Source organism: Sitophilus oryzae, unplaced genomic scaffold (assembly GCF_002938485.1).
Source record: "Sitophilus oryzae breed Bouriz unplaced genomic scaffold, Soryzae_2.0 scaffold_1443_pilon_pilon, whole genome shotgun sequence".
NCBI lineage: Eukaryota > Metazoa > Arthropoda > Insecta > Coleoptera > Curculionidae > Sitophilus > Sitophilus oryzae.
The window spans coordinates 1,102,067-1,129,914 of NW_022146108.1; the positions used below are offsets into that span (position 1 = coordinate 1,102,067).

The 27,848-nt window shown below is 30.0% G+C and overlaps 1 protein-coding gene across 1 annotated transcript in view; it reads right to left on the bottom strand.

Annotated features, from left to right (window-relative positions):
• The window catches only part of LOC115877282, a 394,155-nt gene that overhangs the window by 43,297 nt on the left and 323,010 nt on the right, over positions 1–27,848 (bottom strand). Inside the window, exons 5-6 of the mRNA XM_030893418.1 lie at positions 8,313–8,374; positions 1,266–1,337 (exon numbers count right to left, since the gene is read on the bottom strand). Of these exons, the coding sequence (XP_030749278.1) occupies positions 1,266–1,337; positions 8,313–8,374 (134 nt within the window). The remainder of the gene's footprint in view (positions 1–1,265; positions 1,338–8,312; positions 8,375–27,848) is intronic.

The following is a 27,848-nucleotide window of genomic DNA, read 5'->3' on the forward strand; positions in this document are numbered from 1 at the left end:
TGTATAGTCAAAAAGTAACGAATTAAAAAAACTTTTCAATAGCGAAATAAAAAAATGGATTTCCATTTGAAAAAAATGATTTATGATATTTTTTTAATCACTCAATTTCATCCATAGATAAAAGAAAATAATCTTCTATTAAGATAGATATGAAACTTAATAGTAAAATTTTGGGTCAAAGCGCCCTTCCGTGTTCTTAGTAGAGACTAAGTTTAACCCAGCGCCTTCGCCTTTTCTGCTGTAAATATTTTTTATGTTTATATTTGATTTTCAAAGGATTTAGTTTCAAAGTTACACTGATATATTAGTATATCAGAGTAACTTTAATAAAACACAACAGAGTTAGCATGGTGTGTTACGCTGTTGACAGCCATTATCGCGAAGACAGAGGACGATATGCAGAGACAGCTTCATAAATTCTATCGGTAAGCCGAGAATTAAATATGATTATCTTTACAGAAAAAAACTAAATGCTTAACTTTCTCTAAAGAGCCGGTAAGATGCAAACTGGTAGTAGAAAACAAAATTTTTGAGCAAGTATTACAGTTTAGATACCTAGAAATAGATATGTCATACTACCATGATCCAGAGAAAGATCTAAGAAGCCAAATGAACAGAGCAACGGCCATGTCAAGATTTCTGAGGCAAATAGTGTACACAAACCCCTTCATGCAAACAGACAGCACAATTAAAACTTATAAGACCTGCATCAGACCAATAATGACATATGGCATAGAAATGTTAAAGGAAACAAACAAAACCAAAAGCATGAGTCGCTGAAATGAAGAAACAAAGAACCATAATGGGGAAGACTAGAAGAGACAGAATTAGAAACACAAATAACAGACAACAATGTGGAATAAAGGACGACTCCTACAGAGGCAACCTTAAAACTTACAGATCGACTAGATCTCAAATATGTAGTAGAAGAAATAATTTACACTTCAGTACTTCAGAATATCTTAAATTTGGTTCCGAATTATATTCAAAAATAAAATAATAGATAGATAGAGAAATGCACTTCAAGAGCTAGTAACTTTGTTTTCTAGCTCTCTTTCAGTTAACATTTTTCAAGATGCAAATTATATTTCCAAACTTCCTCAAATATTCCTCAAACGTTAAAAGAACGAGGGTTTTGTTTGCAAAACTCAGTTATGGCATTACGATAAACTATTCCTTAAAATACATCGAAGGATAATTACTTTTCAGTTTGGTTAAGAAAATTATAATAAAAGTTTAAGATACAAGTTTACATTAAAACTTACTTGAACTACTTTGGTGTCTTTCTCCAGATTTGTTTCCAGAGGAACTAATAAATCGACGTAGAAGGCCTTCAGCTGAAAAAGAAATATGTAAATTAGATATTGCTTAATTGTAGGGTAATATTAATTATTATAACATTTTAATAAATAAATAAATATTATATTTTTTTCGTGGCTGATATTTTTTTTCTTGACATGTAATATGCCTAATGTAATCAAGTGGATGTTATACACAAAAGAATCTATAAAAAAACATTGGTGTTGTGTTTGTATTCCATTTTTGGAATGTATACAAATTCTTCTTCTTATGGTACTAGGTTTTGTACAAAGCATAGGTGACTTTCCGCATGTTCTTGTGTTGTGGTTTGCATAACACAAGTATGTACAGGATGGCTCGAATTCGACGCTCATCATTGGGATCTCGGAAACCGTAAGCGATACAGGATCGGTTAAATAGAGGCAAAGTTGCTCAATTTGATGCCCAATAAAATGCCGTATTGCATTTTGAAAAATTCCGAATACTTCCGAATATATTCGCAAAAAAAACCCGGGATTTTCAATTTTGTTTTCTATTGTTTCCTGGCTTTATTTGTTAAGATAACTTAAAATGAAAAACACATTTTCATGGCCACTTTTTCTGCTCTATAACTCTGTGTGATTAAATATTGACTCTGACGTTTCGGCTTCTGGCGACCATCAACCTAGTTTTTTTTAAATACGGACGTGCATATTTTTTCAATTTAATTAAATCCTTTTATCACTCTTAAAACACTATATATAGTCACTTTGATATTTGCCGACGTTTCGTACAGAAAATGCCATCACCAGAATATTTTCTGCAAAAAAAAATAAAAAATAAAAATTCAATACTGCATTTTATTGAGCATCAAATTGCGCAACTTTGCCTCCATTTAACCGATCCTGTGTCTCTTACGATTTCCGAAATCCCAATGATGAGCGTCGAATTCGAGCCACCCTGTACATTGTTGTCATATTTTATTGCTGAATTTAAACGGCCCTATTTGGGAAGTTATATTAAACATATATACTTAAGGTGTTATACATTATTTTCCTTGAAGTGGCGGCCTGGGCCCGTATTCTGTAACTTTGAAAACGCTAAGCGCTTTTAGACGTTCAGCGTATGTGACGTTAACTTTCAGTTAGAGAGCACTTAACTACCGACTTGAGTATTCTCATCTGACGCGCTTAGCGTCTTTACTGATTGCGCTAAGCGATTCGAAAACGGCTACCTTAGAGGATTGTTTTGCTTGTCAAACTATCAGTAAAAAGAGAAAAAATTGTGATTTTGTACGTTCTCTTTCTCTTTATTGAAAACTATTTCTTCTTCTATACTCCTCAATAAGTAATTGATAATTTACGACTTGGCAGCTATAAATATTGTTCAAAACATCGAAAATGCTGGGAAGAATCTTCAACACTTCCCTCGTATAATAAGAATAATGACATATCCATAAAAAAATAGCTTGACATAACTGAACAATAGGTTATGAAATTCACGTAACATTGATATTTTTTATTGTTACATCCTCAGTTATCAACTTTTCACTATTACCTACATTAGAAATTGTGATGTTACCAATATGTGCTCAACGCGTATCCAGAACACGATTCGCATGGCAACGAGAATACCAAAATCGACAGCCTTGCGTTTCGCTGATCGAATACTTGCGCTCACCGCTTTGAAAGCGTAACGTTTTTATGTCAAAGTTACAGAATACGGGCCCTGTTGATCGTTCTATTTAGATAAATAAATATTATTATTTAAATAAAGAAATTGACTGTGATTCAAACACTCACCAGAAGCACTTTTCAATTTTTTTTTTCAAAAAAACTTATTGCAGGAAACTTTTTTTAAAGAAACTTATACAGGCTGAGTCTTAAATAAGTGCAAATATTTTCAGGGGTCGTATATTTCGACCGCAGGAACATGTCTATGAGGTTTTTTTCGCTAAAAAAGATGTTGAAAATCGTGCATTTTCTTTTAAATTTCCCTGTATACCTATTTTTCAAAAACTTTTTAGAACAAAAAAACTTTTTGCCTGTTCATCGCAAATTTTCCCGCGGTATAATTTCTTAATCTCTGATATTACAATAGTTACGGCTTTACTCAATGGTTACGGCAATAAAAGGGGTGCAAATACAGAAAAAATCCAGTGGCTCTCAAAATTTTTTCAAAGAAAAATCAATTGTTTTTTAAATTTTCAAACTTAAATAACTCGGTTATTTTGGACTTATCTGAAAAATAGTGAGAGAAAATATATTTCTTCTATCGAGATCTACCAGCCCTGAAAATATATATGCCCTTATTTAAGACTCATCCTGTATATAATTTTAAAAATGTCCATTAAGCACAAGCAACAAAAATACAAGAAATGTAAACCACAGCCTGCTCAGTTATGACAAATCTATAATCACACATTTTTTCCAATTTTAAAAATTACTTATTATACATAAAATTGACCTGAATTTGAAAATATTTCAATACCAAATACAAATAAGCAGTGAAAATTATGAATTTAACAAAGAATTATAAATGCAATTAAAATGTAGATTCTAGAATTTATTTAAAATTATGATGTTGACATCTGAAATTTTTAAATTTCTATATTTTTTGCTACATAAATCTAGATATTTTTTACTGTTTAAAGGATAATTTATACATAGTCGCTGATATGTATAGAAAGTACCGCAAAAAGTTAAATATAAAAGTTATAGGGATTTTAAACGTCTATTGGCCAGTAATAAACATAAGTAGACGGGGTCGGTCATAAAGTCGTGGCACATCAAAGTTCCATTTTTTAAATGGAATATCCTGTATATTATTGCATATTTCAATTCTTAACAAAAACAGGGATACACCCAATGTACCTCAAACCAATCTTTTCCGAGTTATTGACTTTTGAAAATATCACTTAAACAATTCGATTTAATTAATTTCGATGTGTGCGGTTTTAATTAACGATGTCATTCTACGGAAATTGTCATACTTAATAATATTTGACATTAGTTTTCAAGTTAGCATTCAGAGATGTATAAAATGAACCAAACATTTCAAAACCAAAACTCGATATCTCGGAAACCGATAAATTTAGGTACATTACGTGTATTACAATTTTTGCTTAAAATTGAAGGAAGAATTGAAATACCCAATAATATACGGGGGTTCTATTTAAAAATTGAATCCTTGAGGCGCCATGACTTTATGACCGAGCCTGTATACTTAAATTTATTACAAGATGTTAAGCATTTAAAAACTCTATAACTTTTGGGACCTCGTATACTTTGCCCAATAATCGACCGTTTTCATACATATCAGCAACCCCTGTATATTTGATCCACTGCAGTGCAAAAATAAAAAAACTCTTTAAAATTTATCTACTCTTTAACATAAAAAAGTATATAATATGTATAAAAATAATTCCTTTCGACGGGTAAATATAGCAATTTTCAACTACTTTTAAATTTACTTTCTAAAAAGAAGAACAATAAAACAAAACTACCCTACTGATAAGACAACATTGTAAAAGAAACAAACAAGTTTTTATTTTGAATAAATCCATAATAACATCGCAGTGAAAAACTCGATCTTTTCCCTTGATCAAAGTTTCCGTGGCAAGCGAAAAGTTATCTCTGTATTCCCCGAACTGTCGTTAAAAAGAGTGGGCTGCGCCGTACTATTCCCCTGTCCGACTTCCCAATTACGTCCGATTCCGGGGTTAACGACGTTTGCCGACTTTTCCGGACGCTCTTTTAATCGTCAGGTATTTCTATGAATAAATTAATCTCGATGGTAATGTATTTCTTTCCGATAAATCTCGTTTTTCCTTTGATGTACATTAATTCGTTATTTAGCCTTATTAAACTTCTTCGTATTTTATATTTTTGTACGGCAAAAGGCAATTTAGAAAACATGAGAATCTTGTGAACGTTTATTCGACATCAACATCTTTGAATTACCAAGTAATAAAATAAAATAGTTTACAGAGAAGTAAAAAGGCTTTAACCTTTACAGTGTGCTAACTTCTGCATTAAGTTTACAAGACCGAAGGAAATAACCATCTGGTCTGATGTACTTAAAGCAGAAATTAGCACACTTGTAGAGGTTAAAGCTTTTTTAGTTCTCTTTATACTATTTTATTTTATATAGACTACCTACCTACTTTGCTTTTAGCTCCATCTACGGTTACGTAGATGAAGCAAACTTGATAACTCATAATATTTTCTTATTCTTTTGAGAAATTTTTGCTAATACAGGGTGTTTTAAAAAACATGTGCCATCTCTAAAGGGTAGATTCCTCACGTAAAAATAATATCTATTTTTCATATCAACATAGGTCCAATACTGTTTTATTTCGTAACTACAGGGTGTTAAAATCTTAATATTTTTTCGATTTATTATAATTTTCTTCCAGGTACTTTTAGCGTTTCGAATAAAATTTTGAAGGTAAATGTTAGTATACGACATATTTTAATGCCAAAAAAGTGTCGATATTCATCAGGGACGTGCATATGGGTTATCACTGGAATATTTTTCTAAAAAAAACATTTTTTCTGCCACCGATTTTTTCGTTTTGTTAGCGAAATAGTGTAAGCAGTTAACTGGCGATTAAACGTTATCTCTTGATATAACCCCAATTTTATTAATTTGCCTTGATCCAAGTCTAATAGCAACCTTTAAAAATTTTTAATATCATTAACTTGCGAAAGTTTTAAATAAGTACTCATCGATTCCTTGCCATAAAAATATGAAAAAAAAATGATGGAAATGCATAGTTTTAGAGTTACAGGAAACTTTTTAAAATTAGGTTTTTTGTAATTATAGATCACCATTATTTTTTTTATTTCAAATTGCTGTAGGTTGGATTAATAGTAATAATATTTAACGAAAAATTAGCTAAAATATATAATTTATTAATTTTTATTTAAATGTTATTAATTGTTATTAATAAAATTGCGTTTATTTCATCAAGGAGGCCAAATTCGACAAAATATCAAAAGAACTTTTAATTAGCATTAAACGGCTTACACATTTTTGATATCGAAAGAAAAAAATCAGTGGTGCACAGGTTTTTTTTAAATGTTTCACTGATAACCGATATGCACGTCCCTGATGAATTTATCTCCACTTTTTAGCCATTAAAATATGTAACACTTATAGTAACTTTTACCCTCAAAATTTCATTCGAATCATTAAAGTACTTGGAAGAAAATTATAATAAATCAAAAGAACATTAAGACTAACACCTTGTAGCTACGAAACAAAGAAGAATCAGACCTATGCTGATATGAAAAATAAATCTTATTTTTACGTGAGGAATCTCCCCAAAAGAGATTGCACATGTTTTTTACAACACGCTGTATATTTACAATCGTAATAATTTTAATATCAATAGAATTAACCTAAATATTTCTAAAGATTATCAAACAATTGACAAAGTCATACATTCAAATAATTATTAGTTATTTGTGTAAGCTATGTTTAATTTTGCAAAAGATCAAATTTTAGACCATGGATTAAGAGACATAACATGTCGACTAGTATTTTGTATCATCTGGTTAGTTAATAAGATTTATAAACATTTAAATATCGAGAAACCCAATATGTGAGCTTTAGTTAAAGTTAAAAATGCTCTTTAAATCATGCACAAAAAATTCTTACTAAAGAAATGAGAATCACAACAAGTTCAATTGCGACAAATCTTCGAATGTGGTTATTTAATATACAGGGTGTGTCTTATATAAGTGCAAATATTTTAGGGGTGGTATATTATGATCCCAGAAACAAGTCTATGAGAGTTTTTTGCAAAAAAAATATTGGATTTTTTTTTAATTTTTAGTAAAAAAACATAATATGTACATAATATGGCAACATAGGTAGTATATTTAGTTTACAAGAAAAAAATGCGGAAAAAATACAAAAAACTTTTGAAAAATTAAGCAACAAATATATTTTTTTAAATTTTCAAAATAAAATACCTCTGTTATTTTGAATTTATTTGAAACTTAATTATTTAAAATGGTAAATAGAAGTTAAAAAAAGAAAAACTTATTTAAGACTCATCCTGTATTATTTCAAGTATTCTATTGTCATATTAAGTTCTTCTCGATAGTATTATTCACCCCATTTAACACGTATGTATGTATTTAACGAGTATTTATAGATAATTGATTAGATTTTTTAAAAATTTGAGTCATGGGATCGTTGGCTTATTATGAAAACTTGAATAAATAGGTAAAACATTGTATACTACAATTTCATAGATAATTAAATATTGCATCTGATATTTGCAAAAAATACGAGGTGTTCCTTTTAAGTTAAACAAGTTATTGCAGTTCAAGGCTAGTAATTATTTGAAATAAATTTTTAAGATACTGTATAAAGTAGTATTATTTCTATTATTGCAACACAGAATTTAGTAAATAAAAAACTGCAGTACAGTATTTGGTTTTAAAAACTTAAATACGCCTAGAGAAATAAGACATTAAAATAAGACACAAAATTGTAAATATTTCAAAAACTGTAAGATTTAAATGAGATAAACCTTAAAAAAATTTACCTTTATTCTAATCGTAGAAACTAAAAACGTAATGATATACAAGGGTTTCTATTTAAAAAATATTTTGGTATTTTTTATTTATTTGGAACCCTCTGTACCTTTTAAAAATAAATTTAAATTGTAGCTATAGGAGGACTACTATAGCTACAATTTAAATTTATTTTTAAAATGTACAGAGTGTTAGTTCACAACAATCCCATAACTCACAATTTCTAAAAATCTGATCATTTGACTACAATACACCGTGTCCAATGGGGTGAACAACCCTGTATATTTATTTCTAAAAATGCCTTGATAAGACTTGATAACATTTTAGTAAAATTCTTCTTGGACCACAGAAATTTTGGACTTATTTTTTTAAATATTGTAGTATTAGTAATATTATAATATTTTCAAAAAATATAATTTAATTATCTATTGTATTTTATAATTAAATATATTAAAGCTATAGAAAAAAAATCAAAATACTTACAATATTCATTTGTTGATCCTGTATGTCCTTGTACACCTCTACCACCTTCATCAGCGAGACACCTGCAAAAATAACGCCATTTGTTAGAACAGCCAACAAAAGAGAAACGAAAATAACTAAGCTATATTTATCCAGTTCAACTGCTAGAATAAAGAGCGGTACTCGAGGAAAAACGGGTACTATATCAAAGTAAATAATGTGAGTACTTAAAAGGCGCTAAAGAACAATTTATGTCGCTGGAATCCGGCAGCAAGGCCTGTATAAAACGACACTTTCAGATGTCAACGCAAAAAATAGGACTTGAAATATATACGTCGTCTATTTTAAAGAGTTTATAAATACAGCAAGAAATATACCGTACGAAATTGTGTAATATTAAATTGTCAGAATAAAATGATTAGTAGAAATTCTGTGTGTGTGCGCACTCTCAATATATTTATTTTATAAAATACTATTTTCTTCAAACGTCACAAAAGTATTAGTTTTTGCGACGTGATTGTCAATATAAAAATAGTTATTTATGTAACAAGTTGCGAAATGAATGCGTCGAGTGCTTAAAACACTCTTTTCGCAACAAATTTCATGTAAGATTTTTTGTGAAAGCGTATAATTTGAGATTTTTATGCTATTACTATTATTTATTATTAAACATTGTTTAAAATGTTCTGGTAATCAGTTTCTAAGGCATTGTTTATGCATTGTTTAATGACAAAGTTCTGCCAGGTTCAAACGTCGCCGCGCCGTATTTCCTACAAAGTTTTGTGAAAAAATGAATGATAATGACGAGTCTTTGGATATTCATCAAGCTGCTGAAACTGCGCTATCCACGTTCGTGCCCGAGAAGTCGAAAAACTTATACGAGACCACTTACAACAACTTTGAAACCTGGGTCAAAGAAAATCATGTTGAGAATTTCACAGAAAAGGTATTGCTAGCCTATTTCCTGAAGTTATTCACTACCTTAAAGCCGTCAACTCTGTGGAGTAAATATTCAATGCTCCGCACCATGATTTACCTGATCAGAAACGTAGATATTAGCAAATTCACAAACCTTATTGCATTTTTAAAAAGAAAAGCTCAAAGAAATCAAAAGCATTTACAAAACTGAAAATAGAACGCTTTATGAAAGAAGCCGATGACAAAGAATTCATATTAACTAAAGTTGTCTTAATCGTTGGAGTATTTAAAGCATGTAGAAGGGAGGAAATCACGTTTTTGACCGTAGATGCCATTAAAGATTCTCAGTCATTTATTAGTGTGAAGATTTCGAATAAAAAAACTCATTTTCCAAGAGTGTTTACGGTTACTGAGGGACCAATAGATGATATCAATTTCTTACATGTAATTCGTAAGTACGTAAAAATTCGACCACTACATGTTACACATCAATGCTGTGAAAAAATTAATGTTGTACCCTGCCAGTTGGAATCAATTCAATTGGGGGTATGCCAAAAAGATAGCGGAATTTCTTGGACTCGCCAACGTCATGGAATACACTTGTCATTGTTTCCGGTGCAGCTCTACAACAATGGTGGCAGAGTCAGGAGCGGACATAACAGTTTTAAAGCGACATGGAAGTTAACAACCGATCAAGCTCGGTTGTTGAAGGTTACATTGAAAATTCAATTGAGCAGAAAACCGAAATAGCAAAAAGAATCATGGAACAGAAAGATAAACCAAATAAAAAATTAATAGCAGTTCACGTAGACGCAGAAGCTACCAGCATTGCTAGTACAAGAAACTTACTTATTCCTATATTACCTTTTAGGCATTAGTGCCTAAACAAATGTCACTTTTAGATACTAGTGCCTAAAAGAATGTCATTTCGAATCTCAAATAAATATCAAAAACTGTCAATTTCGAAACGCTTTCACAAAAAGTCATTTAAACGCCTAGGCATAAAAGTAAAGCACTTTTATGCCTAAGTATAAAAATACGAAAATATACCTATTATTAAACTGACATAAAATGTCAAATTCAACGAGCCCCCCCCCCCATATTTGAAATTTATGATTTCAGCAATAACTATTTAGTCAACATGTATAATTTATGTCAGTGACGGAATACAGTCGGGACCACCCTGTATTTTTGACCACCCTGACCACTTTTTTTAGATCAACAATACTAGTAAAAATATATTTTTTATTTTTGAACTAAATATCCTTTATACTTAATTATTTGATTAGATTACCAAAAGCGTTTTATTTTCGAGAATTCACCGAGCACATACCTCTAGTTAGTTCTTTGTACCGTGCGCTACGAAATAAAAAGAAAAACACAAAAGTTTTAAACCCTATATATTATTCCGCTGCCGTTTTCTGTGTTACAGAAACTGGAACACGTGCATTCCAGAGCGCCGTTCTCACGGGAGTTTATGGCTTCTCCAGAGAAATATTTATCCCGAAATTTAAACCGGGAACGCTTGCAGCTTACACGGGAATAAATTCTCCGACTTTTCAGAACGGTTTTAATCGAACATAAACATAATCTAGTAAATATTGACGAATGGGGGATTAATATTAATTTTCTTTATTTTAGTATATTTATGATTTTTTTTTAAATAATCCCTTGGTAAATTTAAAAAGAGAAATAGGCTAAACTATTTTTTACATAACTCGGTTGTATACGAAAACCACTTACTACTAAAATAAAGTATGAGTTTTTTGCCACCCGAATAGAAATCTGCAAAAAAATTATCCCTTTTAAATACCACTGCATATACCCAAACGAAAACCAACTTGTTAGTGGTTTTTTACTAGTAAAACAAATTTGCCTAACGGACAAAAAATACTTAACGCTTCAGGAGGTATATGTCCTTCCTTCGTCAGAAGCTATTTAAAAAAAAATAAACACGACTATTCAGAGACATCTGTACTTGTTAGCAAATATGTATATTACAAATCGTTGACATTTTGTTAAAATAATATCACGTAGCTTTTTTAACCAGCCATAAATGTACCGACATTATTTATAGATAGTATTTGATCAGTAAGTGTATTTCATAATTGAAATGTAAATACTAGAAGAATATTTTAAGTTAATCAATATGTAATAATATTATTTTACAGTCTTCTCTTCTTCATGTGCCTTCTCCTCGTCGGAGGTTGGCGTCCATCGGTTGGAATTCCTCCCTATCTTGAGCCAAACGGATAATTGCACTGGCATGGCCTCTTCTATATTAAACCACTGATGCAAATTCCGCAACCAGGGGAACCGTTTACGCCCGATGCCTCTTCGTTCTTCAATCTTTCCCTCAACGACCAGCTGTAGGAAACTATATTATTTGTTATTTCTAAAAATATGATCAAAATATGCTGCTTTCTGTCATTTTATTGTCGTCAATAGTTCTTGGTCCTTACACATTCTTTCTAATACTTCGATATTTGTTATTCGTCCGGTCCAGGATATTTTCAACATTCGTCGGTATAACCACATCTCAAATGAATCCAAGCGTGATATGGTCCGTGCCTTCAACGTCCATCCCTCGACTCCGTACAATAATGTAGACAGTACATAGCATTTGGTAGCTCGCCATCGAGTAGTCAGATTCAGGTCTCGGTTGCAGAGTAAAGTTTTCATTATGAAAAAATGTTTCTGGTTTGGAAAAATTTCTTTCTGAAAAAATTCTATGTTTGATTTCTTCATCAGGATCCCATTTATCATTTAGCCAGCAACCCAAGTACTTAAATCTTCTTAACCTTTCTATAGTTTGATCTTTTACTTGTATCCTGGTATTTTCAATATCTAGTTTGCTGATAATCATAAATTTTGTTCTGTTTATGTTTATTTTAAGACCATGACTTTGACTAATACTGCTAACTCTGGCCACCACGCACTGCAAATCGTTCTCATTGCTAGCTAGGAGCACCGTATCGTCAGCATATCGGATGTTATTAATAAGTTTACCATTGACCTTTATTCCCACTTCTAAATCTTCAAACGCCTCCTGGAATATCGATTCGGAGTATAAATTAAACAAAAGTGGCGATAATATACATCCTTGTCTGATGTTACAGTCTACATACTATTTTATTGTCTATTTTTTATTTAATGTAATGTAGTATTATAGAATTTGACTAAAATAGTTCCCTACTACAGAAGGTTACATTTTATGTAAGTCCTGAAACCTTTTTTTTTTGTTTGCAAACTAATAAGTTTGTCAATTAATTTAAATAAATAGTGACTACTAGATAAACTCTTCACAGTAAAATCGATTTAGGATCATTAATATTAGCACCTATTGATTGTTCAATCATCACCAAGAAATATTTTATTCAGATATCTGATAATTGTTATACCTGGTTATATACAATTACAAAACAACTGCTCCATCGATATTTCTCAAATTAGTCGAAAAAAACGCATATTATGATTATTTTTATATATTTATAAGTTTGTAATCTATGACACTGTATCTATACTGTACTACATATGCCAACCAAAACATGGGACACATTTTTGTTAAATGTGATATTACCTCAATAGATTTTACACACTTGCTTTGAAGCAATGATAAGGCGGAGATTTCTAAACATTCACCTATTTAAAGATCGCCTAATGTCGCCTAACTTATCGGTGATCAATCGACAACTGATGTTTTGATTTAGCTGGGCCGTTTAATGGGTTACACAAAATGTACTTCTTTCATAACTCGGCTGTATATGATACCCAGTTACTATTTGGTCCATAAATTTATCTCAAGTTGTAACTGTGAAAGTTTTACGTTCATTAATTATCTATATAATATAAGGAGAGGAAATCTAATAACTTGACTTAGAGAAAAATAGAAAAAGATGTATATAAATTAAACACACACAATTTTCCTTTTTTCCTAGAAAATTAATGGTTCTGAAATTCATAAATTTAGAATATTAATAATTTTGGGATCCATACATATTCTTCATCAGTATTAAATTTTATTTATTATTGTTATTATAAATGTACTTTAACAGAAAAATATGTAAACTTAATAACTTTTATATAAAAATGATTCAAATTTAGAATATTATACTTGTATAAAAACATCCAAAGGTTTCATTTAAGGTTTCATTTAATATTAATAGGTTTTCGAAAAGTATTTATCTTTACTTTACTTATATATAAAAAATAAAAAAAACATTCCGTAAGCGCAGAAATAACTATTAGTTTAAGCTCTATTTTGCATATTGCAGAGATAATATTAAGAGGCATGATAAAAGCCTCTTAATATTATCTCTCTTTATTAAAGATTAAACAATAATTATAGTAGAATATAAATAGTTTTTAAATAGTATTATTTTCTCTAACACTTGGCAATTAATAGATATAGTAAGTAGCTATCTTATCCGACAGTCAAGCAACCTTAAGACCGATAAACTCAGTAACCATCAATTCGAAATTGGTCAAATAATATCTAGAGAAGCTAAACAAATTAGACAAGGAAAATAAAGTCCCCCTACTCTGAATACCAGCCCACCAAGGGATAAAAGGTGACGATGAAAAAGCAAACGATGTAGTAATAATGCTTCCGTAAAATAGCAAACACTTCCACAGGGCCAGAACCGTTCTGATTCTCATGTCGAACCCAACTTAAAGCAGAACTCAAGAACTTGGAAAACTCTTAGTGCGACAAAACGACAACAATTTGTGCCATAAACTTTGGTACGATTCATATCGGAGATGGAGAACTAACTTCTGTAAAACAGTCTTAGATACTGGACTTTGTCAAAGCCCTGAGACTGTATGATCAGGTATAACTCAAGAAAGGGAGAGACAATAGATCTATAAGGTTGCGGTGGTTAACTTTCCCCTCTCATACAATGTACAGAATCTACAATCTACATCTTTGTACAGATATATTATTGCTACACGTACTGTCTTGTCAATTTCATTAGATTACAATGTATATATTATTTAGATTTATATCTTTTTAACAACCAATATTTTTCCATTAACTACATGGATACGTTTAATATACACAGAAATAGGTGTAGTTAAATAAACGTATACAGGGTGTTTCAAAACAAATGCGAAAAAAGTTGGGTCAAAAGTCAACCATTAGGGAGATATCGCAGTATAAAGATGGCGGAAAAATAATGTTTTTATTTTTTATCTTGAAAACGAAAAGAGATAGACTAATGAAATTTTATGGAAGCATTACTGTTATGAAAACACACTTTCAGGTAATTTTTTTACTTTTTTAAAATGAGTGGAAGGAGTTGAAATAAACTACCCCTATCATTCTTGTTAACGAAATTTAAAGAAAAAATCTTATCATTTAATCTTATCCAACACATGCAAATGCTTTAATTTAGATAGTTTAGTTTGTTTAGAAACTTTTTTTACCTCTTGGGTTTTTTTTGATAAAACTCACCGATTGGAAATTAAAATATAAAATATTAAGCGCATTATGTCAGGACAAAAAACATTTTTTAGATTAAGAATCTAGTGAAAATAACGATAATAATAATCATCTAAGAATGACAACGTATTACGTAGAGTAATGTCAAATAAAATAATAATATTAGGAACATCTAAAAAGCAACAGCGACGACTAGATTTTCCTAAAAATTACAGCAGCCCACTAGATTCTTTATCAGAGAAAATGTTTTTGTCCTGACATGTAATGCTTTTACATTTATTTTAACTTCAAATCGGTGAGGTTTTACATCAAAAAAAACCTGAAACAAGGTAGCTAATATTTTTTGCATGTGTTTTGATAGATTTTCTTTAAATTTCGTTGGCTGCATGATAAGAGCTATTTCAACCCCTCATTTAAAAGTGAAAAAATGCCATGTTTTCATAACAATGTCTTTCCGTAAAACCCATTGAAGTATCTCTTTAGATTTTTCAAATAAAAACAAAAGATATTTTTCCGCCATCTTTGTACCGCAATATCTCCCTAATGGTTGACTTTTGACCCAACGTTTATGAAGCAAACTACCCTTTATTTTGAACAAGGAATCACCCCCTGAAGTTTTTCGCATTTGTTTTGAAACACCCTGTATATGTAGGCATATATGCATAGGTAAATATAGGTATACCAATTTTTACCCATTTTTTTTCTCAATGAATGTTCAGAAATAATTGCAGAATTTTCCAATACATTTAATCCAAAGTCGAATTACACGATTCGAGTAATTTTCAACTGAACGGCAAAAAAATTTCCGATTGGAATTTAAATTTTAATTAAAATTTCGCCCAGGCCTGAAAAAACAGCAGCTTTGCATTAAACATATATGTTTTTTAAAATTAAATTTTTGGCAAAATCTCTTATTAAGCAACGTAATTTTTTTACTCATTTCCATTTACTAAAATTAGGGATTTCGGTGTTTTTTTATATGTGTCAATTGGTAATTCGGTGATATTTCTTTTCGGGTAATTTTATTTTCGGTCAATTGATTTCAGACGATTTTCCTAGATCTAAATTAAACAAATATGTTCAAAACAAGCTGTTTTGAGCAAAAATAAACTAAATTTGAATAAAGCTTTCCACTGTGTAAATCATAATATCTTAATTAACAGATTCCAATACTATGGATTCAGGGGAGTGCCGCTCAAATGGCTTAAGTCATATCCTGGCAACAGAAGGCAGCTTGTGAGGCTTCATACGTCTATGTCTTCTTGTAAGCCTATAGAATGTGGTGTCCCTCAGGGTTCAGTACTAGGCCCTATTTTGTTTCTGGTGTTTATCAACGACATTGCAAATCTAGACATGAGCGGTAAAATCTGCCTCTTTGTGTAATACTATATCCAGTAACTTACTACACCATTAAATCTTGATGCGATTCTAATCTCCTGTGCCTCAACCTACCAAAAACTAAAGTGTTGTCATATAAAAGTAGTATAAAACCTCTTGTACATAATAACACCACTATTCAGGTCGTGGACTCTGTAAAATTCTTAGGACTTGTTGTAGACAACTCGTTAAAATGCGACTTGCACATCGAAGCTTTATCAAAGAAACTAAGCGCTGCCTGTTTTGCGCTAAGATCAGTTTCTAAGGAACTTAACTTATCAACCTCTAGAATAGTCTGTTATGCCCTTTTTTGCGTCGCATCTTCGTTATGCCCTTCCATTCTGGGATACTTGCTGCACAACAAAATTTGATCCTATTTTCAAACTTCAAAAGAGAGCAGTTCGGTATTTATTGGGACAGAACACTAGAACTCACTGCCGGAATTTCTTTAAAAATTTCAAAATACTGACTCTTCCATCTTTATTCATTTTTGTGAATCCGTTTGCTTAATCCGCAAGCACATATCTGCTATTCCCGAAAGCCACCTCATAACTATCCACTTATGAATCGATCTTTATCTGCCAACCCCGAGCTTTGAACTAGTTAAAGGCTCAATACTGTACAATGCCAAAAAATGTACAATCATCTGCCATTGGATATCAAGTCGCTTTCATTCTTTCCCGCATTTCGCAAAGCTCTGAAATCATACTTACTGGAGAGAGCCCTATATGCGGTAAACGACTTTTTTGTTAATGTTTATTAACTTACTTAACTGTTTATATAATGTGTTCTTTTTTTATAAATTGGATTAGGATCGAAAGAAATCAACAGAAGTCCTTTGTTTTCAATTTGTCGACGTTTCGCAAAATTTATTTGCATCTTCAGGACAATTTAAATCTGGACTTTCTTAGTCATATCCATTAATACACGGATGGTATAGAGGGGAGTGGTATATATCCCTTTTTTCCTTTTAAAACACATAACACACTTACATAAAAAAAAAACATATAACACAATTATGTATAGAGAAATATCACGAAAATCTTTTCCTTTCACAGACAAGCAGTGCAGATGTACCTACGTTGACCGTATACAGAGAGCAACATAAAAATTATATTAACTGTTTATTTTTTGTTAATCTTGAACAATTTTGAATTTTAAAATTTTGATCATCTCACACACTGGTTAAAAGTCTAGTATTTAATATTTTATAACTCTTAAGTGTACCGTGTACAATTTTTCTTTTTGAAAATTTTATTGATGTGTCTTTTTTTGTGTTCTGCAATATCCATGTATGTTCTATTTGTAATTTTAATGACGCAATTTTTTTTGAATTGTATGATTTGTATTGTATGATATTTTTGATTATTTGTATATTTTTTTGTGCTTTTGTTTGTTTTTTAAATGCTTTGTCGATGAAGCTATTTTGGCTTTCTGTACAATAGAGCGATATTTATTATTATTTATTTATTTAAGTTGTTTAATGATAAAAAAGTACAATTCCTAAAACTAACCTACAAAAATATTTATAAGTAATATATTTTTGTAGCAAACAAGAAACGATCCGTCTCAAATTCCATTTTTTAATTCAAATTTTGACTTCAGCACAAAAAAGACATTTCATATTAACAGTATGGCTTTATTACAAATTCTACTGTTGCCCGAGGGGTTATAAACAAACGTAAACTGATCCCATTCGAAGAAAAAACAAATTTATTATTATGTTTCTTTCTTGTTCGGGACCGAAAAGAACTCCGTTCGATCAGGATGTAATGTGTTTCCGATTTTTTTTTATTAAAATTTAAATTTCCTTTGGGATTTTACCGTATGATCAAGAAGATTTTTAAACGAGTAGGTTTTCTATATTATCACTTTTTGGATTGTTTCGGAAATTTGTTAGCATAACTCTACAGTATGTCTCCGAACTGTCTTTACAAGAGAAAAAACTTTCCGAGAAAAATCGATTCTTTATTAAAATGTTTGCTTCCTCTAGATTAGTTAATCCTGTTTATACTTTTCCAAATTTCCATACCGTTTTAGAGAAAATTAAAAAAACATGAAAATTTAGCTGAATTTTTTTGAAATCCAAAAAAACACAAGGCGTATCTATAGTTCTGTATGATTATTTTTTAATTTGTTTTTAATGTTTACTTATGTTGTAGGTAGTTACTAGTGTACTTATGTTTATTTATGTTATGTTCATTAAAATCAAAGAAGCGATAGCCATACATTACTAACCCCTACAGATGCCTGAGCCATACATTTATTTATATTAGACTGTAAACAAAGCCTCTTTTATTTTTCTTTAAAATTTTGTTCATACATTCCGTTTACTTTCGTTTTTAATTCAACATTTCAAAACTTAATATTATATAAAAATAAATAAAACAAATCAAATTTAAAAAAAATCAAAAAATCAACCCAAATCATACACACAATAACAATACACAATATATACAACTTACAATTCCATACATACGTTTCGAATAAAATTAGAAGGATAAGAAAACAATATAATATACGAACATCTTTCAAAACACAAAATACACTTAGATTCTTTTTATCACACACTGAAGAAATGAATACAGAAGAACAAACAAAAAATGTAATATACAAAATACCATGTGAATGCGATAAATTTTACATTGGTAAAATATCTAGACCCTTAAATGTTCGAATTGATGAACATAAAGATTATTTAAGAAAGGAAGTTTTTTAGAAATCTAAGATTTGTAAGCATTCATGGAACACAGGGCACAGAATAAATTTTAACCACGCCCAAATTATAATGAATGAAGCGATAACCTCTAAAAGAAAAATAAAAGAGGTTTTTTTAATACATTCTAATAAAAATAAATGTATTGCTCATGCATCTGTAGACGTTAGAAATGTATTGCAATCGCTTCTTTGATTTTAAAGAACATAAAATAAATAAACATAACATACGTAAAAATTCAAAACAAATTAAAAATAATCATACAGAAAGTTTGGAGCTTTTTGGTTTTATCTTATTAAGTAATTGTTATCAGGTAGTAATGTTAATTTTGAAGTTTAACTTGACATGATGTCATTTTAACAGAACGTCAATGGTTTTTGTAGACGTATCTGTTTAAAAAAAATAAAGTGTTCTCGAATAGTTGCATTTAAATATTTTAAATAGTTTTTTTATTTATTCTTTGTATTTTTTAGCCTCCAACGACGGAAAGAGATAAACTTTCCGAAACGTTAAGCATTTTTTTGTTCGTTAGGCAAATTTATTTATCTGTAGTAGTTTCCGTTGGAGTAAAGCAGCAGTGTTTACAAAAAATAACTATTTTATTTTGTAGAGTTTCTTGCAGTGGCGAAATACCCATATAAGATTTTTTTTGGAGAGATGAATCCGCCACATAGGTATAGACATTTTTTATTTCAAAACTTCATAACGAACAAAATTAAGATATTTTGGAAATAGAAATTGTTTCTATGACAACCTATTCAGAATATACAATTTAGTATTAAGTTTTCTCGTAAAAGGATATAAATATTAAATAGGGGGAATCAATAAATTAAAGAGGCTCCGATAAAGGTAATTGCTTTCTTAATTACAAGCCCTTAATATTCACGAAGTTCGATAACTTTCAGAACTCTCATAGCGCAAATATCTTTCCACTATATACCTAAGTTTCTTTCGAAAGAGATTAATATAATAGATATATCTGAATAGTCTCATTTTGAGAATAGTTCTTGTAACAATGTAACTTATTATCACTAATAATTTAAACGGTTTTCAAATTTTACGTCTAAAATGAGAGTTTCTTTTATCTTTTGCCTTTGATAAAATTACAGTACTGTTAAATTCAACATTTAAAGAAATAATGAGCTAAAAATGGAGGTTCCTTCTAGATCAAATTCTAAAACATTTATTTATAAAATGTGTTTCTTTCGTAATTCGTAACTTTTGTAAAAGATTTTTTTTTAATTTTTTCCAAAATCTGCAAATTTTATTTTTAGGATCAAAATATACCACTACTAAAAATATTTGTACTTATTTAAGACTCACTTTGTATAGGTTCTACAGTATGTCCCCGAATTGTCTTTACAAGAGGAAAAAGTTTTTTGTTCTTAACATTTTGAGAAAAAAATGCATTCTTAATAAATAATTTTGCCTGTTCTAAAACGGTTAATCTCGTTTATACTTTTCCAAATTTTCATACAGTTTTCGAGAAAATTAAAAATATCACAAAAAATAATCGAATTTTAGTCTAAAGCTTCATTCAGAACATTGCAAATAGTGGAATAAACTAGTGGTTTCAATTAGGGTAGAAGTTTTTTCCTTTAATTTCAATATAAGCATTCAGAACATCAAAGTTAGTGGTAGACATTTTCAATTAGTAGAAAAAGTTATAAAACAATTAACTTTTCCACTAATTATACTTCAAAATTTGCGAGAAATGTCATTTTGGCTTTTGATTATCTTCCGTCAAGAGAATTTGTGGTTAGAAATCAAAAGTTGATTGTTTTATAAACTAAATATTAGACTTTCTCTATGGATACAAATGACTAACGCAAGTTGTTACTACGATATTCTATTAATTTTAATTGTGTTTTTTTAAACATTATGAATGATCGTAAACTAAACAGTATGAAGTGTAATTGGAACCACTAATTTATTTCACTAATTGCGAGGTTCTGAATGAAGCTTAAAGGTGTGACATTTTAAATTGTAGAAGAAAGAGTCCTCATACAATACTAAATTATGGAAAACGAATGGAATTTATCAATAAATAATATCAATCAGAATATTATAAAATAAATTCCTTCTTACCATTCCAATATAAATAAATGTATTGGCCAAATATTTGTAGATATTAGTAATGTATGGCTATCGCTACTTGGGTTTTAATGTAAAAAGTAGACAAACAAACTAAAAATAAAATCTTTCGATTGAAACAGTGGGTACATTAACAATTTATTTTGGTTTAAAAATAATTTTATATTTTTATTCCTGACAACACTCTCCTAAATTGGACTTAGGAGCCAAACGAGAGAAAAAGCACTATAATTCGACACATAAACCCTGTTCCTCACGACTGCTTATCCTAGTTTCCTACGTTTTCTCTTTCTATCCGTATCCTCCTTTCTCCTATCTCTATATTCTTACAAGATTATGTTTGTAGATAAGCAAAACGCTAAGCTTGTTTGTCTATAGACGCGTAAAATCTCTTATTCGGCTTCTGCAGAATGACACGGAGTGAGTTTCACGGAGGAATGATAACACTAACCCCTTTAGACGCGGGCCGTTTGGCGCAGGGTGTAACGTCATCAGTATTCGGGACATTTGACAGATGGAACAGGCCCGTATTTTGTTGGTTTGAAATTTTTAAATTGGGGTCTTTATTTTATTTTATACTATATCGAAAACAGGTCTTTAGATATAGTCTGTCCAATGTGTCTGCCATTTTAATTTTCAAGTAGTTTAATTTATTTTACAAAGAAATAAGTTGGTACATTTGGGATGAAAAATGGGAAATTGATATATTTAAGAATTTAGTGAGAAATGATTACTTCAAAATAATGAGTATATTTGCCTTGTACAGGGTGGGTCAACGAAAGAGTAAAGTCCATTATCTCATTTGTTTCAAAGTTTATAAAAAATGTTAAATACAAAAGTTATAGGTAAGCTTAAGATACACATTTTAAAATTATTATAGAGTATACAGGATATCTCAAATAAGTGTAGCGGATATAACATGTTTTTTTAAATGCAACACCGTATTTTTTATTTTATTTTTAGATTCTTTGTAAAATTACATAACTTTTTTATATACAACGTTATATACCCAAAATTAATAATTTTTGTAATTTTTAAATTTGTTTAAACACATGTTAGATTCCAGTGTGGTAAAAAATTGTCAGTGGTGCCATTGTTTCTGCAATTGGAGTACCAAAATTTGGCAGGAGAGTTTTATAGAGATGAAAAAAAATATATGTAAAGGTATTTTAATTAAATGCTAGAGGATGTTTTCAAATTTTTAAGTGGTGATCTCTCAAATTTTTAAGTGGTACACCCTATATATTATTATTTTTTTCTGACACTCTTCAACTTTTATTAAGTATGTCATATACCTATTATTAATAGTTTGCTATTTATTCCAATTTTGTTCTATTTTTACCTCTATAATACAATTACGCTATAACATCATAGTTACCATGACAAGAATAATGATTATTAAAATTTGATATATCTGTTAAGCAAGTTAAGAACAAAACTTGAATTTTAGTTTAATTTGTTGTTATAAGTATAGATGGTAGAAATAATATTTACAGATTTTCCTGAAAATTAATTAGTCAATGTGACTGATATACACGAACAAACTAAGTTTTTGGTTCAGTACTATACTATATACAGGGTGGCGCACGTCATTCGGTTGATTATACGAAAACGGAAAGATGAAGAAACAAAACATTTTATGAGTATATGTGGGGTGGCAATGTGCACAATTTAAAATTATTTTGAAATGTACATGGTGTTTCAGAACTAAGATACATAACAAAGTTATATTTTTTCTTATGGAACACCCTGTATTTTATTTCATTTTTGGATTCTTGGGCTGAAAAAAAGTTATTTGTTATAAAGGTTAAATATGTTTAAAATCTTTGGTTTTTGAGATATTTAAAGATATTTAAAAATGCAGGCTACAATAGAATAGATTATTAACACCCTGTACATTGCTTTTCAGAGTTAATTCTTGTGCTGACCTTTAAGCCAGAGAAATAAACTTTACTGAAAAATTTGATTGCTTTGTTTAATGTATACAGGGGTATCAAAAATTGCTGGTCTATTTTAAATATTTATTTTACATAAAAACTTCCTTATTTCAAATACACCCTGTATTTTTCTAAATATATCGAAGCAGGTTTAAATGCTCTTCAAACTATATTAGGGTTTCCTATACCTATCTAGCTCAGATTTTGAATAAAGAGCAATTTTTCAATAAAATGGCAACCAAGATGGCTGATGTCAAGTTTCTAGTGACAATTAGTAGCTATTTTGAAAATCAAAATTAGTTTATGGACTTTATTTAAATTTATAGCAGTTTATTTTTGTATAATTTGCTCACAGTAGTTTTTTAAATAATATTTATTAAATATGTATTTATTATTCTATCAAGAAAAACGAAGAAGTAGTTCTTTCATTTATTTTACGTTCACTTATAGATAAGTACCTATATGGATTTTCTATAAAAGAGCCAATTACGGCAAATTCATTTTCTAACGACAGGTTTCTGCCTACTAGGTTTTTATAAACCACACTACCATAGTTCTGCGAAATAGAAAAGTATTTTTTCAAGGAAAGCTTATCAGTAAGATTCCTATTTGGATATATTTGAGCATAGGCCCTTGTGGCCAAGAAGCAATTTTCCCCACAAAATAAAATCACTGGTAACATATCCATTCGTTCCACCAGCAGATACTGCTTTATTTTTCTTGATAAAATAATGAATACTTACTTATTAAACTACTGTAGCTAAATTTAAGTAAACTGTTATAAATCTAATGTCCATAAACTAATGTCGATTTTGAAGAGTTACTAACTAGAAAATTGCCATGGCGACACCAGCCATCTTGATTGCCATTTTATTGAAAAATTGCTTTTTATTCAAAATTTGAGCTAGATAGGTATAGGAAACCCTAATACAGTTTGAAAGAGCATTTGCATCTGCTTCGATTTATTTAAAAAAATACAGGGTGTTGTATTTGAAATAATGAAGTTTTTTATGTAAAATAAATATTTAAAATAGACTAGCAGTTTTTGATACCCCTGTATACATTAAACGAAGCAATCAAATTTTTCAGTAAAGTTTATTTCTCTGGCTTAAAAGTCAGCGCAGGAATTAGTTCTGAACGGCAATGTACCGGGTGTTAATAATCTATTCTAATGTAGCATGCATTTTTAACTATCCTTAAATATCTCAAAAACCAAAGATTTTAAACATATTAAACCCTTATAATAAATATTTTTTTGGGGTCTAAGAATCCAAAAATAAAATAAAATACCGGATGTTCCATAAGAAAAAATGAAACTTTGGTATGGATGTTAGTTCTGAAACACCCTGTACATTTCAAAATAATTTTAAATTGTGCACATTCCCTCCCCACATATACCCATAAAATATTTTGTTTCTACATCGTTCCGTTTTCGTATAATCAACCGAGGCGAATGAGGTGCGCCACCCTGTATTATATAGTACTTTGTTAAGTACTATAAGAATAGGATGTAGATTATCTAGAAAACATTTTTCTATTATATTATATTATTTTCAGTGTCTAATGGGACGGTTTCACGGCAGTAGTAATATTGGCTTTACGAAATGAATTATAAGCCAGAATTACTACGAGAAAAAAAATTACTGTATATTGAAGAAAATTTGTATGTATATCAGTAGTCAAAAATTAGGTGATCTAGTATTACCCTAATCTGTGGCTAACAATTATAACTAATTATTAGACTACTTGTTAAAAATAAGTAATAAATATTTTTATTTTGTCGTTGCAACTATGATGTTATAGCGTAATTGTATGAAAAATATGGTAAAAATGGAAAAAAATTGAATAAAATGCAAACTTTTAAAAATAGGTATCTGACATACTTAATAAAAGTTGAAGAGTTGTATAAAATCTATCAGAAAAAATGGTAATATATAGGGTGTACCATTTAAAAAATTCTAGCATTATATATAAAAAAGTTATGGAATTTTACGTAGAATACAAGTAAAACTCCATAACTTTTTTTTATATAATATTAGAATATGTATATAATATATTATAATGTAAAGTGTTCATAAATTTTAAAGCCTTGAATTAACGTTAAATATTTTAAAATGATAATGATCAACTCGTTATCCTTTACGGAAAAATAAAACTGTGAAAATGATTTTCGTTTCGCTAACAAGCGGCCAAATTGGTGGAAATTTGACGTGAAACGGTCCCAATTAACTTGTCAGATCGGACGTTATTTTATTAATTAATAAACCACAGATTCGATGTTTGAACGGCGTAAGTCAACATGGCAACATTCGGTTGGAGGCTAACGGGGGGCAGTAATCAAATAAATCCGGCTTTGGAGCCGCTGTTGGTACTGCAAGGGGCAATCGATGTCGATTTAATAAATTTGGCGTTGGGAAAGGAAAACAAAAATCATATTTAGGTAAAATGAGTTATTATCGCCGCGAAAAGAGTTATTGGGAACGATTTATTGTTTGCGTGGAACCTATACAGAGTAAGTCTCAAATATAAGTACAATTTTTTTTAGGTAGTATATTTCGACCCCAGACACACCTCTATAATTTTTTTTGCCAAAAAACTGCAATTTTTTGAAAAATTTATGTTTTTTTTATTTTTTAGTTGAAAACATAACATCCTGATGTAGTAGAATAGAAGCCCATAAACAACAAAGAAAACCCAGAAAAGATCTATTGGTTTGGTTTGGTCCAAACATTCGTCCTCAAAAATTCAGGCAATTTTTTAATTTTCAAAATAAAATAACTGGATTATTTTAGACTTATTTGAAAAACAGTAAAATCAAATAATTTTCTTTTTAATGATACGTTTCTTTTATCGAAATCTACCGACCCTGAAAATATTTGCACCTATTTAAGACTTGCCCTGTGTATTTCAAACCTTATTTAATCTTCGTATTATACCACACACTTAACTAAATAGATACTAAAATTAAAACCTCTTAAGCTGCACACATTATGCAGGAGTTGAGTTTAAATAAGCTTTAAGAATTCATTCACTAGTGAGGTTTGAGGTTCAAGAGACTCTTACATTGGTTTACGTTAACAGAGTTTTTCAAACCGTTAGACGTAGTATAATATTAGTCTTTAAAGCTAACACTACACCAGAAACAAAACACAAAACTAAAATAACCCCTTTGTGTAAAACAAACCGGCTTTTAAGTTTACATTCAATATGGCTGAAGAGGTCTTCAGAATTTAGTGTATGAAAAGTTAGATTAAAATGTATAGCTCCCAGTAAAAAACTCTTTCAGACTTTCTTAAGTTTTCACCTTCTCGATGAGTAATAAAATAACTAAGATACGAAGGGGGTTGAAAAAAAGCAAAATTTTCAAATTCGTCTTCTATTTCAGAAACTAAGAGAACTAAGAGAAATCTGTGTCTGACATCTTTAGTTTCGTAAACAGGTAGTATAGGGATGTGAACCCCCCTCCCCCGTATCTTTGTATCTCTATTAATAAACAAGGAAACTCTGTAAAACACACGAAAATGGATTACCCTGTACAGCGTTCAGTCCAACGGTAGCCTGAAGGTTTTCACCTTACACGTTGAAGAATATTTCGTGGCTTGGACTGCGCAGTCCAAACCTTGAAGGAAAATTGTAGGTGGCTATCTTTAGATATGAAATACTTGGGGGGGTGTTTAGAATTAAATCTAAATAAAATAGTTCATGAAAAAATATTTAAATGTAGGAAAGTTGTAGGTACTGCCAATTAAACAAAAAAAAATGGAAAAAATTTCTATACCTATGTGGCGGATTCATCTCTCCAAAAAAATCCTTTATGGGTATTTCGCCACTGTCCTGCAATAAAATCTACAAAATAAAATAGTTATTTTTTGTAGACACTTCTGCGTCAAACCTAAACGGACACTGCTTGTGAGAAGTTATGTTTACGGTTATACAAATTTGCCTAACAAAGAAAAAAATGCTTAACGTTTCGGAAAGTTTATCTCTTTCCGTTGATGGAAGCAAAAAAATACAAAGAATAAAGAAAAAAACTATTTAAAATATTTAAATTCAACTATTCGAGAACACTTTACTTTTTTAAAACAGATACGTCTACAAGAAACCGTTGACTAAAAGAAAACCGTGGACTAAAAAAAACTTTTTTAAAACAGAAAACGTCTACAAGAAACCGTCATAATATATATTATTATAATGCCATTTTAACAGAACGTCAACGGTTTCTTGTAGACGTATTTGTTTTAAAAAAGTAAAGTGTTCTCGAATAGTTCAATTTAAATATTTTAAATAGTTTTTTTCTTTATTCTTTGTATTTTTTTGCTTCCGACGACGGAAAGAGATAAACTTTCCGAAACGTTAAGCATTTTTTTCTTTGTTAGGCAAGTTTGTATAACTGTAAACATAACTTCTGACAAGCAGTGTCCGTTTAGGTTTGACGCAGAAGTGTCTACAAAAAATAACTATTTTATTTTGTAGATTTTCTTGCAGTACAGTGTCGAAATACCAATAAAGATTTGTTTGGAGAAAAAAAAATGGAATAGAAAGTATATTTTGATTCAATTTAATTTTGTCCTTTAATTTGAAAATTAATAAACAGGTTGGATGAAGTAACCCGTAGCCATGAAATTTTGTTAAGAAAAAAAGTATTTTCTTTGTCATTATACCGAGTTAGGCGATGTCACTCGACATGAAGCATAATTTTCCTGAGAAAGCACTCTGCCCGGTCTTGAATTCGAGTAGCTTAATGCACTGTTACCTGAGAAAACTTCAAGGAAATTGAAACAAAGGTTCGTTATGACCCTTATAACGAAAATGACGCTCTTTTTTACATCTCAGCGATATTCTTGGAGTAGAAAAACGTATTATCAGACGCATTTGCATAAAAAGAATTCATTTTTTAACAAGTCTGTGAAAAAAAAATTTGGTGCCTTTTTTAACATGTATATCAATAATCTACTATAAATAATAGATATATCTGTTTAAAACAAAGTCAGAAAAAGCATACGCAAAAAGTTAGAAAACTAGAATCCATCGATTTTATATTGTTTGATTTTCTTTATACAGGGTGGCGCACC